This window comes from Choloepus didactylus, chromosome 4 (genome assembly GCF_015220235.1).
Source record: "Choloepus didactylus isolate mChoDid1 chromosome 4, mChoDid1.pri, whole genome shotgun sequence".
Taxonomy (NCBI): Eukaryota; Metazoa; Chordata; class Mammalia; order Pilosa; family Megalonychidae; genus Choloepus; species Choloepus didactylus.
Window position 1 is genome coordinate 156983984 of NC_051310.1, and position 19306 is coordinate 157003289.

General features: G+C 39.6%; 1 protein-coding gene and 1 pseudogene across 1 annotated transcript; both read left to right on the forward strand.

Annotated features, from left to right (window-relative positions):
* The first annotated feature begins 10636 nt into the window (after window positions 1-10636).
* On the forward strand, window positions 10637-11584 carry LOC119532966 (olfactory receptor 49-like). Its single transcript, XM_037835175.1, has one exon. It carries the CDS (start codon window positions 10637-10639, stop codon window positions 11582-11584), a length of 948 nt encoding a protein of 315 aa, XP_037691103.1.
* Window positions 11585-16068: 4484 nt separating this feature from the next.
* On the forward strand, window positions 16069-17108 carry LOC119532967 (annotated as a pseudogene).
* The last annotated feature ends 2198 nt before the right edge of the window (window positions 17109-19306 follow it).

The window sequence follows — 19306 nt, forward strand, 5'->3', positions numbered from 1 at the left end:
GAGAGAGTTGGAGAAGAGTGCAGAAATGAAGATTATCAGGAAAGGTAAAAGGAGAGGAAAAAATAAGATATGACATATAAATTCCAAAAAACAAAATGGTAGTAGAAAGTACTGCCCTTACAGTAATAACACTAAATGTAAATGGATTAAACTCCCCAATAAAAAGACATAGAGTGGCAGAATGGATTAAAAAACATGACCCATCTATATGCTGTCTACAAGAAACTCACTTTAGACACAAGGACAAACATAGACTGAAAGTGAAAGGTTGGAAAAAGATATTTCATGCAAACAACAACCAGAGAAAAGCGGGAGTAGTTATATTAATATCAGACTAGTTAGACTTCAAAAGCAAAACAATTAAAAGAGACAAAGAAAGACACTATATATTAATAAAAGAGTCAATTCATCAAGAAAACATAACAATCATAAATATTTATGCACCAAGCCAGAATGCCCCAAAATTCATGAGGCAAACACTGCAATCACTGAAAGGAGAAATAGATACCTCTACAATAATAGTTGGAGACTTCAATACACCACTCTCATCAATGGATAGAACATCTAGACAGAGGATCACTAAAGAAAGAGATGTTCAATTGTATAATGAATGAACTAGACTTGACAGACATCTATGGAACACTACATCCAACAACAGCAGGATACACTTTTTTCTCAAGTGCTCATGGAACATTCTCTAGGATAGACCACATGTTGGGTCACAAAGCAAGTCTCAACAAATTTAAAAATATTGATATTATACAAAACACTTTCTCAGACCACAATGGAATGAAGTTGGAAATAAATAAAAGGCAGAAGGTCATAAAATTCACAAACATATGCAGGCTAAACAACACCCTCTTAGAAAACCAGTGGGTAAAGGAAGAAATTACAAGAGAAATTAGTAAATACCTCGAGGCAAAGGACAATGAAAACACAACTTATCAAAACTTATGGGATGCAGCAAAGGCGGTGCTGAGAGGGAAATTTATTGCCCTAAATGCCTATATTAAAAAAGGAGAGAGAGCAAAAACTGAAGAGTTAACTGCTCACCTGGAGGAATTAGAGAAAGAACAGCAAACTCATCCCAAAGCAAGCAGAAGGGAAGAAATAACAAAGATTAGAGCAGAAATAAATGCAATTGAGAACAGGAAAACAATACAGAGAATCAACAAAACCAGAAGTTGGTTCTTTGAGAAAATCAATAAAATCGATGGACCACTGGCTAGGCTAACAAAAAAAGAGAGAGAGCAGATGTAAATAAACGCTATCAGAAATGGGAAAGGAAATATAACTACCGACCCTGCAGAAATTAAGAAGATAATGAGAAGATAGTATGAGCAACTATATGCTAATAAACTAGACAACTTAGATGAAATGGACAACTTCCTAGAAAAGCATAAACAACCAACATTAACTCAAGAAGAAATAGATGACCTCAACAAACCAATCACAAGTAAAGAGATTGAGTCAGTCATCAAAAAGCTCCCAAAAAGGAAAAGCCCAGGACCAGATGGTCTCACATGTGAATTCTACCAAGCATTCAAGAACGAATTAGTACCAATCCTGCTCAAACTCTTCAAAAAAATTGAAGAAGGGGAAAAGCTACCTAACTCTTTCTATGAAGCCAACATCACCCTAATACCAAAACCAGATGAAGATACTACAAAAAAAGAAAATTATAGACCATTTCTTTAAGGAATATAGATGCAAAAATCCTCAACAAAATACTCGCAAATCAAATCCAGCAGCACATTAAAAGAATTATACACCACGACCAGGTGGGATTTATTCCAGGTATGCAAGGCTGGTTCAACACAAGAAAATCAATTAATGCAATACACCACATCAATAAATCAAAGCAGAAGAACCACATGATCATCTCGATTGATGCAGAAAAGGCATTTGACAAAATTCAACATCCTTTCCTGATGAAAACACTTCAGAGGATAGGAATAGAAGAGAACTTTTTCAATATGATAAAGGCAATATATGAAAAACCCACAGCTAACATCACACTCAATGGAGAGAGACTGAAAGCTTTTCCTCTAAGATCAGGAACAAGACAGGGATGCCCACTATCACCATTGTTATTCAACATTGTGCTGAAAGTTCTAGCTAGAGCAATTAGGCAAGAAAAAGAAATAAAAGGCATCCAAATTGGAGAGGAAGAAGTAAAACTTTCACTATTTGCAGATGACATGATTCTGTATGTAGGAAATCCAGAAAAATCTACAGCAAAGCTACTAGAACTAGTCAATGAATACAGCAAAGTAGCAGGCTACAAGATCAACACGCAAAAATCTGTAGTGTTCCTATACACAAGTAATGTGCAACAAGAGGAGGAAATCACGAAAAAAATCCCATTTACAATAGCAACCAAAAGAATCAAGTATTTAGGAATAAACTTAACCAAGGACACAAAAGACCTTTACATAGAAAACTATAAGAAACTGCTAAAATAAATTGAACAAGACCTAAAAATATGGAAGAACATACCATGTTCATGGATTGGAAGACTAAATATAGTTAAGATGGCAATTTTACCTAAACTGATTTACAGATTCAATGCAATACCAATTCAAATCCCAACAACTTACTTTACAGAAATAGAAAAACCAATAACTAAATTTATTTGGAAGGGTAAGGTGCCCCGAATAGCCAAAAATATCTTGAGAAAGAGGAATGAAGTGGGAAGTCTCACACTACCTGACTTTGAAGCATATTACAAAGCTACAGTACTCAAAACAGCATGGTACTGGCATAAGGACAGATATACTGATCAATGGAATTGAATTGAGTGTTCAGAAGTAGACCCTCACATCTACGGACAACTGATCTTTGATAAGGCAGTGAAGCCGAAGTAACTGGGAAAGACAGCCTGTTCAATAAATGGTGTTTGGAGAACTGGATATCCATTTCCAAAAGAATGAAAGAGGATGTCCATCTCACACCTTATACCAAAATTAACTCAAAGTGGATCAAAGACCTAAAAGTTAGCACCAAGACCATTTAACTCTTAGAAGAAAATGTAGGGCAATATCTTAAAGATCTTGTGAAAGGAGGTGGTTTCTTAGACCTCACACCCAAGGCCCGAGCAACCAAAGAGCAAATAGAAAAATGGGATCTCCTCAAAATTAAACACTTTTGTACATCAAAGGACTTTGTCAGAAAAGTAAAAAGGCAACCTACACAATGGGAGATGATATTTGGAAACCACATATCAGATAAGGGCTTAATATCCCAAATATATAAAGGAATCCTGCATCTCAATAACAGAAAGACAAACAATCCAATTTAAAAATGGGCAAAAGACATGAACAGACATTTTTCTGAAGAGGAAATACAAATGGCTCAAAAACATATGAAAAAATGCTCAACTTCACTGGCTATTAAGGAAATGCAAATCAAAACCACAATGAGATATCATCTCACACCTACCAGGATGGCCATTATCCAAAAAACAGAAAATGACAAGTGCTGGAGAGGATGTGGAGAGAGAGGCACACTTATTCATTGTTGCTGGGAATGTAGAATGGTGCAACCACTCTGGAAGACAGTGTGGAGATTACTCAGGAAGCTAAATATAGATTTGCCATATGATCCAGCTATTCCATTGCTAGGCATATACTCAGAGGAACTGAAACTTAAGACACAAACAGACATTTGTAAGCCGATATTTACTGCAGCATTATTCACAATTGCCAAGAGATGGAAACAGCCCAAATGTCCAGCAAAGGATGAGTGGATAAACAAACTGTGGTATATACACATGATGGAATATTATGCAGCTGTAAGACAGAACAAAGACATGGATCATGTAATAATGTGGATGAACCTTGAGGACATTATGTTGAGTGAAGTCAGCCACAAACAAAAGGACAGATTCTGTATGGTCTCACTAACATGAACAGACATTAATGAACAAACTTCGGGAGTTAAAAGTTGACAACACAGGCGACCAGGAGATAGAAAGAGGGCAGAGACCAGCCATTTGATGCTGAAGGACTACAGAATGTTTAGGATTGATTGCATAGATCCAGAAATAGATAGCATAATACTGTGTGATGGCAGAACAGTATTGTAAGCACACTGAACAAAGATGTCTGTGAGTAAAGCTGAAAGAGGTGGGATAGGAGAATGTATGACACCAGAGGTAAAGATAGATGATAAAGACTGGGACTGTATAACTTGGCAAAAACTGGAGTGGCCAATGACTGTTACTAAATATACAAATATAAAAATGTTTTTGCATGTGGGAAAGCAAATGAATGTCAACCATGTAGAGAGTTGAAAAGGGGATGGTATTCAGGAAAAAACATAATCAAAGCAAACTGGAGTCTATGGTCAACAGTAACATTGTAATATACCTCCATTAAATGTAACAAAGGCAATATGCCAATGCTAAATGTATATGAGAGGGGGATATAGGGGAGGAATATGGAATTCTTGGTAGTGGTGTTATTTGCTGTCCTTACTAGTATATTGTATTGTATGACATGTTATTTTTCTTTTTATCACTTTTTTATTGCTAAAAAAAAAACAATTTTTCTTGTAGTAATCAATATGTTCAAGCGCTGATTGTGGTGATAAATGTACAACTTTATGATGATACCATGAACAACTGATTGTACACTGTGGATAAATGTATGGTATGTGAATATAACTCTATAAAATTGTAGGAAAAATATATATAGGAGTAAAAATGTTGGAGAAAACATGGTGAGAGGGATGATGCCTCACCAATATGGACTAACTACAATGTGTAAACTCAGAATTGAATCTTAGAACATAGCCTAACGTGGACATAATAATTGTAATAGTCCCTAGATTGTAAGCTATTACAGCAGTTAACTCTGTCCCTGAATTATAATGCCTATCTCTAAACTTTGAGATGCTGATCCCCTAGCGTATAACCTGACTGATCTCTGGAACAATGCATATCTCTGAGACACCTGAAACTCAGAGCTAGAGCTCGGCAGATATGAATGTCAGTATTAGTGCATACAGCCACTGTCAAAAAAAAAAAAAAAAAAGCTGAGAAAGAGCCCAGACTTCAATTAGTGACATGAATGAAGCAGGTCTGATTAAGACCAGGGCAAGCCAGGCCAAAGGGTAAAGGTTGAAACTGATTGTGATTTAAAACTTCAACTTCCATATGAGACCAAGGGAAGAGATACCTATTTGGTACAGGATCTAAATTTTCTAAACGGTACGACTCTACAGTCAATTTGTTCAAACACCACAATTGCATGGAACTTTGAATAGGAAGTGAGATACGGTAGGTTAGTATAGGTTGGAGTGAAATAGTGACACATCCCAGAGTAATTTGAGCAGATAATAAAAAATATATTTATAGCCTCCCCCTCCCCAGCCCCAAGGATCTGGGGGAAGGTGCGGATGTGTTGGACATCCTCACCTGGACTGGTGTTGATGTTGTCACAAACATCGGGACTGGCGGTTTGATGTGCTGAGCCCTCGATCATGGGACTTGCCCTTATGAAGCGCGTTACCGCAAAGGAGAGTCTAAACTTGCATGTAATTGTGCCTAAGAGTCTCCCCCTGAGTACCTCTTTGTTGCTCAGATGTGGCCCTCTCTCTCTCTGAGCCATCTCGACAGGTGAACTCGCTGCCCTCCCCCCTACATGGGACCCGACTCCCAGGGTTGTAAATCTCCCTGGCAATGCAGAATATGACTCCCGGGGATGAATGTGGACCCGGCATCGTGGGACTGAAGTATCTTCTTGACCAAAAGGGGGATGCAAAATGAGACGAAATAGTTTCAGTGGCTGAGAGATTTCAAATGGAGTCGAGAGGTCACTCTGGTGGACATTCTTATGCACTATATAGATAACACCTCTTAGGTTTTAATGTATTGGAATAGCTAGAGGTAAATACCTGAAACTACCAAACTCCAACCCAGCAGTCTGGACTCCTGAAGACAATTATATAATAATGTAGATTACAAGGGGTGACAGTGTGATTGTGAAGACCTTGTGGATCACACCCCCTTTATCTAGTGTATGGATGAGTAGGAAAATGGGGATAAAAATTAAAGGACAAATGGGGTGGGATGGGGGGATGATTTGGGTGTTCTTTTTTCACTTTCATTTTTTATTCTTGTTCTGATTCTTTCTGATGTAAGGAAAATGTTCAGAGATAGATTGTGGTGATGAACGCATAACTATGTTATCATACTGTGGACAGTGGATTGTATACCATGGATGATTGTATGGTGTGTGAATGTATTTCAATAAAACTGAATTTAATTAAAAAAAAAAACTGCATTTCTAACAGAAATGATGCCAATACTGCTGATCTACAGACCACTCTTTGACTAGCAAATGGTATATTGAATCCATCACACCTTTGTAATAAATGCAAAGGTAAAATCTTGAAATAAAAGTGTAACAAACTATTAATGGTATTGAGTTGGGACCATGGATGAGGGATTTTCAAAAATGTTTTTTCTAGAGTTTGAAAATTTTCTATATTATAGAAGTATATGCTTCTATAATGAGGGAAATGGCATTAAAATAATATGCTTTAATTTTCTTATAAACAAAGTTAAAAGTTGAATAACCAAAAACTATTCGATGAGGCTAATTGTATATCCTTATTTTAGAACTAAGCCTATTCTTCACTCTTTGTTTGTCTTTCTTGACTTTGCCTTGAACATAGGGGCCTGATTTTTTTCCAAATGCTTTTACATCAAAAAAATTTTATGTCAACATAGATATAACTTAAAATTTTAACCTTTTTAAGTGTATGAATCACTGGTCTTGCATTTTTAAGCAAAGAAAAAACTTTAATCCCAATTTTTCATTACCTTCCATTTGATCTTTCCACCAGCACCCAATTCATACCATCTCCCAGCCTCCATGGGTTAGGGGTCAGGAAAGGATTGGCCAAGGCTCTTTAATACTTGTGATGGTTTCTTGCATCTATTATTAGATAGAAGCCCCCAATTTCAGAGGGATAATTGGATTCACTTATTTAACTGAAAGGAACTGTACTCTGAATCTGAACAAACAAGAAAAACTTTTGTTTTCAAAATTGTAGTAAGTAACAGCCAAGAGAGTTGGGAAGAGGCCAAGTAAGGCTCATTATACTCATTCTCTAGGGATCCCAAGCCCCATCAAACTAGGAAGCCGAGTAGATCCCTTTAGAAAACACAGCTGCAACCTAAAGCTTTCAACACTGATGTCACTTCCACAAAAAGACATGTTTATTCCAGGGTAACATACCCATTGTCTCCTAGACCCCCAATTCCCACAGAAGAAACATCACCTCACAGAGCCTGGCCATGTGAAGATAAAATAAAAGTCAGAATCACCCCTTTATTCCAGAAGGAGGATGAAGGATTGCTCCAAATGATAACTGTACTTTTCCAAGGCCTTCCCCAGGATCCGCTGGCTGAAAATGGAAGATATCAAAACATTCTAGACTTATCAGAAACTCTAGTCTGAATAGATGACAAAGTACAAGGAAACCATTCTCCTACACTGAGTGAACCTGGGAACATGGCTGCCCATTTGGAAAAAGACAGGTGTAGAGAATGCCATCAAACTCATGAAAGCTGAAGATCTCACATCAACAGTATAAGACCTGCATTTAGGTCCCACAGACAATATTGCAACCCAAAGAAACACCTATGAGAACCAGGTATCTTCTGCAATCCTGTGAGTAGCATATTTGGAATAGCCTGACTGGAACTTCCCCCAGCGGGTTGCTAGACACCTGTGCCAGGTCCTGTGAGGTCATCTCCACCTTACACCCTCAGAGGATGGTAAGTGGCTTCCTCAAACCACCTCTTGCAGGCACATGTTCTTTGTATGTCTTTACAAGATCTGGCACATCAAGGACAGACATCAGGTCTCATTTGTAACTGCAGCACCACCATCCGTATCTATCCTGGAACACAGCAGGGGCTAGGTAAATGTTCATTCAATCAGAGACTTTAAGTTACTGTTAGCATTGAAGAAATTTGCCTAACCTGATTTACAGCATGTCCCACCTTAGGCTTTGTGTAACAGTCCCATTGGAAAATCCAAAGATCTGGATAACATTGAATGCAGTGTGGGTGAAATTCTTAAGGCTTTTCCTTAAAGGGGAAAGAGCTCATCCTCCTTCTAAGTGAACTAGAAGTGTCCAGAAGAACACACACTTCCAGCAGTGGCAGAAAAATCTCCAGTGCATCCTCAGAGAGTTTCCCACTGGGCAGTACATTAAAACTATAAATCATCTGATGTGGAGGAGTGCAGCCATAGTCCAGGTTCTCAGTTTGTGGGCAAGTCTTCCCCTTGCCCCATCAAGCATGTTGGATACAGGGGAGAAAACCTGGATTCATAAAGTGGCCTACTACCCTTTTTATCTGGAAAAGCCCTGAGCTGGTAACTTCCCATATGAAGTAGGAAAAAAATAGATGTATATCAGTAGCACTGTCTAATTGCTGTATCCTTGGGCTGCACACAATGTCTCTGTATGGTTCACTGGTACCCAGCTCATGATCTGGTATGAATCCTAAGCCTTTTCCTCCCCTCCCACTCACATCTAGTTATTTCCCATCTCAGTCGTTATTCCTATCTTTCTCAAAATACGTCCCAACCAGGGTTAAATAATCCTCTTTCTCTTAGCTTCTGCTGATATTTCTGGGTATTGCAATTCATGTTGGATTCTGCTTCTATTCTAGAAAGAGATGGATAATTTTCTCAGCCAGGTAGGCACCCCCTTGAACCAAATGATTAGACTGCAGATACCACTCTTTCTTATTGTTGAAGAATCAGTGTTGAGCCTCAAAATAACCCCTGAGGAATACCTTAGTTATACCAGAAGCTGATCAACTGTTTTGTGTTCTTTCATAGCTGTCAACAAATGCTGTATGTAATGACAGTCCATAGAATGACTTTGAGTAGTGTAGAAAAACTATAAAAAGGGAAAGTTTGTAAAATTTACCATATCATCCTCCCATTTAATACCACTTTCATTGCCCTGATGCCCCTATCTCCGCAAGGCACCACCTTCCTCCCAGGTACCTAAACTGGGAAGTAATCTTACTCTCCAGAAACTAGCAAAAAAATTATTTTTCCAGCTCACCTAAAAAATAAAGAGTAGCTGATAATGCTTAAGAAAGGACATTTCCAGAGATGCTAACTTTGAAAAAGAGAACTTTTTAAGTTTGTTGTTGTTGTTGCTGTTGTTGTTGTTGTCATTGTTGTTTTGCTGCCAGGAGCCCTGCAGCAAAACCAACCATATCTCTGTCTATGTTGTGATCAAATTCTAGACCACCTAAAGATGGAGAACTTCCCTTCAGGGAATGATTGTAGAAGACACCTCCACCTCCTCATGAGGAAAAAGCACACTTTCCAGAGGAACCAACTTCATACAACTTAGCATACTGGCTCCACAAGGCTTCTATCAACCCCCATGAAATAATACATAAATGACATGTCCTCAAGCACTTATGTGTCAAAGACTCAACAATTCCATCTCACAGACATTTGAGAGCTTATTCACTTATTCAATGAATGTTTATTAAAGCTGTTTATTATCTAGAAACTTGTCCTAGGGCTGTAGAAAATACAAAGATTACTAAAGAAAAGCATGACTCAATGAGCAACATATGAAAACAACTATAAAAATACATTCAAAATAATACGACATATAATAAAATTATGGGGATACAGAGGAAAGAATAATTCATTCAGAAAGGTAGGTTCACGGAGGAGACAGCATTTATTAAGGAGAGTCTCAAAGGATAAGTAAAATTTGAAAGGCTAATATTTCCAAGACAAAAATTACCACATGGAAAGCACAGTATGTGAAAACAGATCAAGAATAAAAGAACTGTAAAGAGTACATTTTATCTAGAACTCTGGGTTTGTGGGAGCATATAAAGACATAAGAACTTGGAAATATTATTTAGGAAGAGATAATTAAAAGCCTTGAATATCAAATTTACAAAAAGGAACGTTGATTTATGCATATATCAGATTTTTCTTTTTTTCTATTTTGTGAGACTTATGCTCTTCCATTATAGATTTCCTCCTTCCTTTTTATTAATCCAAATACTAGTTTATTTGAATTTACTTGAATTTGAATCTGATTCAGGTAATCTTAAAACTGCAATAAGGTATCCATCCATTCTAAGTCAATCTACCTCAGGATACGAAGATGTGAAAGACTATGTAAAGCAGAAAGGGTACTATCCTCAAATGTGAATTATTTCTGAATGAAGACCCAATATGGGAATAAAGAATAAGTGGTATTGAAAGAAGGTTTTATGATTAAGGAAAAGAAATTAATTGAGTAATGAGAAATAAAAGTTGAGAAAATTAAGCGAGGATAATTCTTGGTTCTGAGTCTATCTTAGTAGATGCTGCACATTACCACTTCTTCCAACATGCAGATAAAAGAGCCAAAATTGAAATGAGTCCCCTAGGGGCTCTGCAAAATCAGCCTGAGTAGCTAGTGGTGGAAAGATATGTCTTTCACAAAAATAAAGGACTCCTTTAGCTCAAACTGACACTCATCCCTCTTTCCTTTCACTTCTAGGTTGTCCTCAGATCCCCAGATACAATGAATCCTGATGCTGACCACCTCTGATTGATCTTCCACCAAGGAGGACTAAGCAGCCATGGGAAACAGCACCAGTGTCACTGAGTTTGTCCTGCTTGGGCTCACAGATGCCTGTGAGATGCAGATGCTGATCTTTCTGGGGCTCCTCCTGACCTACCTCCTCACACTCATGGGAAACCTCCTCATCGTGGTCATCACCCTCCTGGACAGGCGCCTCCACACTCCCATGTACTACTTCCTCCGCAATTTCGCTGTCCTAGAGATCTGGTTCACCTCGGTCATCTTCCCCAAGATGCTCACCAACATCCTGACTGGAAGTAAGACAATCTCCCTTCCAGGCTGCTTCCTACAGAGTTTCCTCTATTTCTTCCTGGGTACAACAGAGTTTCATCTCCTGGCAGTGATGTCCTTTGACAGGTATATGGCCATCTGTCATCCCTTGCACTATGTCACCATAATGAGCAAAAGAGTCTGTGTCCGGCTAGTTCTTTGTTCATGGATGGCGGGATTATTGCTCATCATTGTTCCAGGTTTTCTCATATTTCAGCAGCCATTCTGTGGCCCCAATGTCATTAATCACTTCTTCTGTGACAACTTTCCTCTCATGGAACTCATATGCACAGACACAAGTCTGATAGAGCTTCTGGGTTTTATTGTAGCCAACTTCAGCTTACTGGGAACTCTGTCCATGACAGCCACTTGCTATGGCCACATCCTCTACACCATCCTGCACATACCCTCAGCCAAGGAGAGACAGAAAGCCTTCTCAACCTGCTCCTCCCACATCATTGTTGTATCTCTCTTCTATGGCAGCTGCATCTTCATGTACATCAGGTCAAGCAAGGGTGGCCAGGAGGAAGACAGGAACAAGGTGGTGGCTCTGCTCAACACTGTTGTGACCCCAGTGCTCAACCCCTTCATCTACACTCTGAGGAACAAACAAGTGAAGCAGGTGTTTAAGGAGCAGGTGAGCAAGCTCCTCTTTCTTATAAAGCTGTGGAAGTAAGGGGTTAGAGTTAATATCCCCAGGCAAGGTCAGGGAAAATCAGCACCCCCATGAAGAATTTTTCTCTTCCCTTTCAGAAAAAGCTGTGATGATGTCTTAGTTTGCTAATGCTGCAGAATGCAAAACACCAGAGATGGACAGGCTTTTATAAAACGGGGGTTTATTTCACTACACAGTTACAGTCTTAAGGCCACAAAGCATCCAAGGTAACACCTCAGCAATCGGGTACCTTCACCGGAGGACGACCAGTGGTGTCCGGAAAACCTGTGTTAGCTAGGAAGGCAGCTGGCTTCTGCTCCAAAGCTCCGGCCTCAAAACGGCTTTCTCCCAGGACGTTCCTTTCTAGCAAGCTTGCTTCTCTTCAAAACATCACTCCCAGCTGCACTCTCTTTCTTCCCCCCGAGTCAGCTCACTTATATAGCTCCACCGATAAGGGCCCACCCTGAATGGGTGGGGCCACGCCTCCATGAGAACATCCCATCAGAATCACTGCCCACAGCTGGGTGGGGCACATTCCAAGCAAATCCAACCATCACCAAAAACGCCTGCCCCACACAAGACCACAAAGATAATGGCATTTGGGGGACACAATACACTCAAACCGGCACAGATGATATGTTTCTGCTGTGGCAGAAAATGTGACAACCACTGTGCAATTCAGCATAAACTCAGAAGCTCTCTGATCTCTCAAGGCATTTTTCATTTGTTATCATATTTGAAGTTTTGTGTTCTTTGCACTTCTGTTGCCTGGATTCTCAGCAGAATTCAAGCTGTTTGAGCACAGGGATTGGCTTTGTTATTTATCAGAAGCTCCAATCATCAGTCTGTTGACATAGATCACATGGATTCTCAATAAATACTGGCAGATAAATGGCTTTGCATCTGTTTCTCCAACACCCTGAGAGGAGAGGAGAGCATCCTCATATCACACCTATAGTCCTGTCATAAAAATATATTAGCAAGAATACAAAAGCCCACTAAGTTAATTACTTTTATTTTTCACATAAGCTACTTATATTTTTTAACATTAAAATTTATAGAAATTCCTCCTTCCTTTTGACAAAGGATCTTCCACCAACTGGTTGTGTTGGATAAGTCATTGAATCTCTCCCAGCAGCTGTTTTCTTATTTGTAAAATAGGGATATCATCCATTTCCCCTGCTTTTCAGATTTGTCATTGAAGGGTTATATGTGATATTTTCTTACAAAGTTTATTTGCTACCCTTAATTATAGTTCTTTGTATATTTTTTATCTTCTTTATTAGATTTCACTTTCTTTAAAGGCATGGATAATATGTATTATCCCCCATACCACCTAGTACATTTCCCTGGATATGGCGTTTTTATAATAATGACAATTTTGGAATGAATTAATATGTCAATTAGTTTGGTTACTTATTTAACATTTATTCATTTACTAATATACCAGAGTTTACCTTAGTCTGCATCAGCAGTGACCATCTTAGTAATAAATTGCAATAGGTTAAATACTGTATTTAATCTTATATGAATTTAGTAACAACATTTTGAATATAAACTCTTCAAAAATGCTTTTGTTGCTAACTGGTAATGAGATCCAAGTGGAGTAGAAGGAAAATAGGAAGAGAGTTTAAGGACAGGAACTAACATTTATCGAGGCTATGTTATGTGTGCATCTCTCTTTAAAACACATGCATAGAATATCTGATCTTACTTTCATAATAATCCTTTGGGGTGGACATTGCTGCCATTTTACAGTCTGGTACTGGGAGAAGTTCAATGACTTATCCAACACAACCAGTAGGTAAAAGAGCCTTTATCAACAGGAATGAGAAATTTCTATGGATTTTAGCATTTAAAAATATATGTAGCCTGGTAGAATTTAGTTAGTCCTCTAGAGCAACTAGTAAATAGGAACAACCAGTAAATAGCCTGGAACAACTGTTTGGGGGATGTCCGTGACTAGACACACATTGTACACCATTATGGAATGGGTGAAAGAACAAAGACCACAGCATAGAACTGTAAGTAAAGCCCCCAAAACTGCAGAAGGATGGCCCTCCCCCACTGGCATGGCAGGCTGAGTTGGAACACTTCCCTGTGGAAATCAGAAGTGGTCTCTGCCAGGAACAAGGGAAGGTAACTCAACCAAGGTACAACTGCAGTTTTAATTAACAAATCTGGACTACTGGGTACAAACTATGAGCAAAAATAAACCTGGAGCTAGCAGGAAAGGAACCTGAGGTCTCTCCTGGCAGAGAGGAGGCAGGGCTGATGGAAAAAATAATAAATAAATAAAAACAGAGGCTTTTGGGGACAGATGAGCTCAGAATACTGGAAAAAGGCTGTGTCCCAAGAAAAGGGTCCATAGAACCAGGTACCTGTTAGGTTTAGGCCCTGGGCCCTCACCCCACCCCCACCCTTAGGACTTTTACAATAGAGCCACCACCCCTCACCTGGTCCTACGAACCCTGCGGGTCTGTAATAAGCCACCAGCCCCCACCCTTAGGAATCCTGAATGTTAAAATTTTAAACTTTCCTGCTCCCAAGCCCCCGCTCTCAAACCAGCCAATGGAAGCCTGCCAACTACCCCCTTTCCCAAAAGTAGCCACTGAGAAACTGCCATACCTAGATCTGCTAGCTTCCCCTTCCCTGGACAAAGAACTTCCTGCCAACCATCCTTTATAAGCCATACTGTTCCCTTGGCTCAGGGCTGTTGCCATTTTCTTAGGATTCAGCCTGCCTGCACACAGCCAGACAATAAAACTCCTTTTGATCAAGTTTTCGTCTCTTCTCTTCTTGATTGAAAAACCTAACAGTACCAAATCCAGCTCTTGACTAGAGAAACTGGGGGTCTGGGAACTGACTCTGAAGAGGGATATCTTACTTTTTTCTTTTTTTCTCTCTCATTCTAAGTAGTTCATTAGAGAAAGCCTTGGGCATTTTCAGTTATCAGTGCTGGCCCAGGCAAGGGTGGAGTTAGGATAATCAGAAAGACAAAAGAAGTCAAGTGAAGGAGATAATTCCCTAAAGGGCATAGCTTCCCTAAGAAAAGGAGGGGACAAGGCCCTGCTCAAGTGACAGCCCTCAGAGAATTCAGACCCCAGGGGGAAAAAAAAAAAGAAACCACTTAAGCTTGGCTTCTGATCACCCTCTTCCCAAGCAGGGACACGGTCTGCTGAAAATTAAAGGCACAACACATCTTTCTACCAGTGGGGAGTTGTGGGCTGACAAGTGCCACCTGCTGGGCAGGATAGGAAAAGCACAGAGTCTAGAGGCCTAACAGGAAAATATGACAATCTGCCAAGGCTCATCCTCAGGGAAAATCAATACTGATTACACCCTCCTCCTGAGACCTGGGCGCATCTGGTCTGGGAAAATCTGATTGGGGTAGTCAAAGAAATCAGATGCCAGACAACAAAAAATTATAAGTCACACTAGAAAAAACAAATCTATGGCCCAAAGGAATAAACCTACACTTCAAATGAAATATAGCAGTTGAAACAACTAATTAAAGATGTTCAAACAAATATGCTAAATCAAATCAACAAGTTGAAGAAAAATGTGTCAAAAGAGATGAAGGATATAAAGAAGACACTGGATGGCCAAAAAGAAGAACTCGTAAGCTTATAAAAACAAATGGCAGAACTTATGAAAATGAAAGGCAAAACAGAAGAGATGAAAAACACAATGGAAACTTACAACAGCATATTTGAAGAGGTAGAAGAAAGGATTCTTGAACTGGAGGACAGGACATCTGAAATCCTACACACAAAAGAACAGATAGGGAAAAGAATGGAAAAATATGAGCAGCATCTCACAGAACTGAATGACAACATGAAGCACATGAATATATATGTAATGGGTGTCTCAGAAGAAGAGAAGGGAAAAGGGCCAGAAACAATAATGAAGGAAATAATCACTGAAAATTTCCCATCTCTCATAAAAGACATAAAATTACAGATCCAAGAGGTGCAGCATACCCCAAACAGAATAGATCTGAATAGACCTATGCCAAGGCACTTAATAATCAGATTATCAAATGTCAAAGACAAAGAGAGAATTCCGAAAGCAGCAAGAGAAAAGCGATCTGTCACATACAAGGGAAGCGTGGAAAGACTATGTGCGATTTCTCACGTAGAAACCATGGACGCGAGAAGGCAGTGGCATGACATATTTAAGATACTGAAAGAGAAAAACTGCCAACCAAGATTTCTATATCCAGCAAAACTGTCCTTCAAAAATAAGGGAGAATTTAAAATATTTTCAGACAAACAGACACTGAGAGAGTTTGTGAAAGAGATACCTGCTCTGAATACAATATGATAAGCCCAAGTCAAAAATAGTCCTGAAAACCTTAAAGAGTACCCAGATCCCTATCTGAGAATCTATAAAAGTTTCACTCACTAAGTTTATTCTTCAGAAACTTAAATCCTTCAGAGTGTTCCTATGCCAGCTAAGTCCTAAAACCCAGAGGCAATAGCCTCTTCAAGAACATCAACTAGATGTGTCCCCTTTGCTCATATAGTGGTAAATTAAGTGTAAATGCAATAAGGGGAAAAATGGCTTACACTGTGGAGGGCCTGTGGGGTGATGTTGAGATTCTGATGGGGTCCTGCTTGATGGTTCTACAGCACCAGAATTTCATCTTGGGAAGTATCTATCCTTCAGTCACAGATAAAGATCGACAAAGCTGTGGCTTTTCAGAATCCACAGGTTCAAGTCACTGAAAGTTTACATGCTGCAGCTTATTGGAACATCTTCGCTAATTCCTTGTCCTGATTTTAGGACTGGAATAATAACGTCATAGGAGTTACATTACTATGTTCAGAATCATTTTACAAGTGCAAGAATGGCCTTGATTGGACTTGGTGTGAGTCATCCAGTTCTACTTGCTGAACAGTTTCTCAACAGGATAGGTGGGACTGGGTTAGCTGGCACAAAGGCCAAATACCATGGATGTGAAATTTGAGAACAGGATGAAGACAGTCTCCATGCTGCTCTTATAGCAGAAAGTGCTACTACAGGAAATGCAGAAGCCAGTGCATTCTGTGTTCTCCAGCATGTCCTCAGGGCCAGACCACACATCAAGAAGGGCACTAACTCCACCAGCTCTCTATACCAGGCTGTTGCCAAGGGAATTCACCAGCAATTTCACATTTCCATTTTAAATGCCAGTTACTTGGATCCAGAACTCTTGAGATTTTTATACTGTCTGGCAGGCTGCAGATGCTGGAGATGTTATCAAGGCTTCCTATAACCTAGCAAAAACAATCACTCAGGCAAACCTTTCTAATATAAATGTCCAAGTTGAAAAGAACCAGCTAAAAGCTGTATACCTAATGCTGGTGGAGTTCTGAGGGTTTCCTGGATAAAGTCAAACCCCAGACCGTAGTTGCTGGTTCATATGTGCCAGCAGTCCTTCAGCAGATTGACTCAATGGCTGTTGCTGATGTTCTAAATGAAGGAAAGAAGCTTGTTTCTGGCAAGAAGTCAATGGCAAAGTGGAAATTTGGGGCATAAACCTTTTGTTGATGAGTTGTAATACTGAAGTATATATTACAGGAGAGAGCTGAATATATTCTCAATCCAGAGCAGCAGACAATGGAACATCAAAAGTCTCTAATAAAACAATCTTTTTTTTCAATAAGGTGAAATATCTTACCATATAAATGCAGGTAATTACTCCCAGCTGACCTAAAGACAATAAAATATTCTGTTTAAAGGCTTGACTGAGAATATCAAATCCTGAGCTTTTCTTCTTCTTTCTCCATTTCTTCCAGAACAGTCAGCAAAGCAGTCAGCCAATCTCACTGTACTCATTAGTTTGACAAAAATTTTATCAGGTATCATATACATGGTAATCCAGAACCCTGCCTCTTATAAATATATAAACAGCAGCATCCAATGGTGATATTTCGCATATCTCTATGTTCTCATCATGCCATGGACTATCAATGCTCTCTTTACCATGGAAATAGAGTCATTAGTGCCCTTAAATCTAAACAGATTAGAGAACAAAAACCCCAGAACCAACTCAGGAAATTCACCCTTAAGATTCTGTTCCTCAAGAACCACTCTGAAAAGTGGACTATCATAAATGCTAGAAGAAAATTGTGGTTTTAAAAAAGTTATTATCGGGAGATGGAAGAAGATGGCAGCATAGAGAGGAGTGGAAGCTAGTTTGTCCCCCTGGAACAACTAATAAACAACCAGGAATAACAAGTAAATAATCTGGAATAAACATGGGGGGACAAACATGACTTGTCCACTCATCATACACCAACCTGAATTGGGAGGAATGCCTGAAATTGCAGCATAAAATCTGTAAGTAAACACTGCAAATCCAAGCCGGGAGCCACCTCCCCCCATGGCCTGAACTATGGAGCTTCATGGTGCTAGAGAGCAGCACTCTCCGAACAAGTGAAAGTAGCTCAGCTGAGCTGCAACTGGGGTTTTAATTAACAAGCTTGGCATGCTCAACATAAACTATGAATCACGAACAATCAGACAGAGGCTTTTGGTGATGACTGACCTTGGAGAGCAGGAGGGTGGCCGCAGACTGGCCCTGAAGGGGACTTTCTGTCCCTTTTTTCAGCTCAGTGGAGAAAGCCTCAGCCATTTTCAGTCCTCAGCACTCTGACCCAGACAAGGGTGGAGATAGCACAGGCAGAGTCTATTCAAATGCTAATGACCTCTCCCTAGGGGGTTATCTTCCCTAAGAGGAAAGAGGTGCAGCCCAGCTTTACTACCTGCCTTCCATTCAGAGCCTGACCCCAGAGCATGGGGGAGAACAGCCATGGGCCACACCTGCTTACACCAGTCAGGAGCTACAGGCCAACAGGCTCCACCTGCTGGGCGGGAAAGCAGTGACTTGAGACCTCAGAGGGTATACCAATCTTCTAAGACACCCTCAGGGAAACTGGATACTATTCCCTCTTTCCAAGACCTGAGCCCATTCTAGGTAACCAAGGAAACCAGATGTCTAGACAACAGAAAACTACACCCTACACTACAAAAAACAAAGTTATGGCCCAGTCAAAGGAACAAACTTACACTTTAACTGAGATACAGGAATTTAAACAACTAATACTAAACCAATTCAAAACGTTTAGGGAAGATATGGCAAAAGAGATGAAGCGAATAATGAAAACACTGGGCGTATATAAGGTAGAAATCGAAAGTTCCAAAAACCAACTAGCAGAATCTATGGAAATGAAAGGCACAACACAAGAGATGAAAGACACAATGGAAACATACAACAGCAGATCTCAAGAGGCAGAAGAAAACACTCAGGAACTGGAGAACAAGGCACCTGAAAGCCTACACACAAAAGAACAGATAGAGATAAGAATGGAAAAATATAAGCAACATCTCTGGGAATTTAAGGACAAAATGAAATGCAGGAGTGTATGTGTCATTGGTGCCCCAGAAGGACAAGAGAAGGGAAAAGAGGCAGAAGCAATATTAGAGGAAATAATCAATGAAAATTTCCCATCTCTTATGAAAGACATAAAATTATGAACCCAAGACACACAGCATACCCCAAACAGAATAGATCTGAATAGGCCTACACCAAGACACTTAATAATCAGATTATCAAACGTCAAAGATAAAGAAAGAATCCTGAAAGCAGCAAGAGAAAAGCGATCCATCACATACAAAGGAAGCTTGATAAGACTATGTGTGGATTTCTCAATAGAAACCATGGAGGCAAGAAGGAAGTGGGGTGATAAATTTAAA

Bases quoted from the DNA above. Each gene is read 5' to 3' on its own strand.
- LOC119532966 (XM_037835175.1), top strand. From the start codon at position 10,637: ATGGGAAACAGCACCAGTGTCACTGAGTTTGTCCTGCTTGGGCTCACA.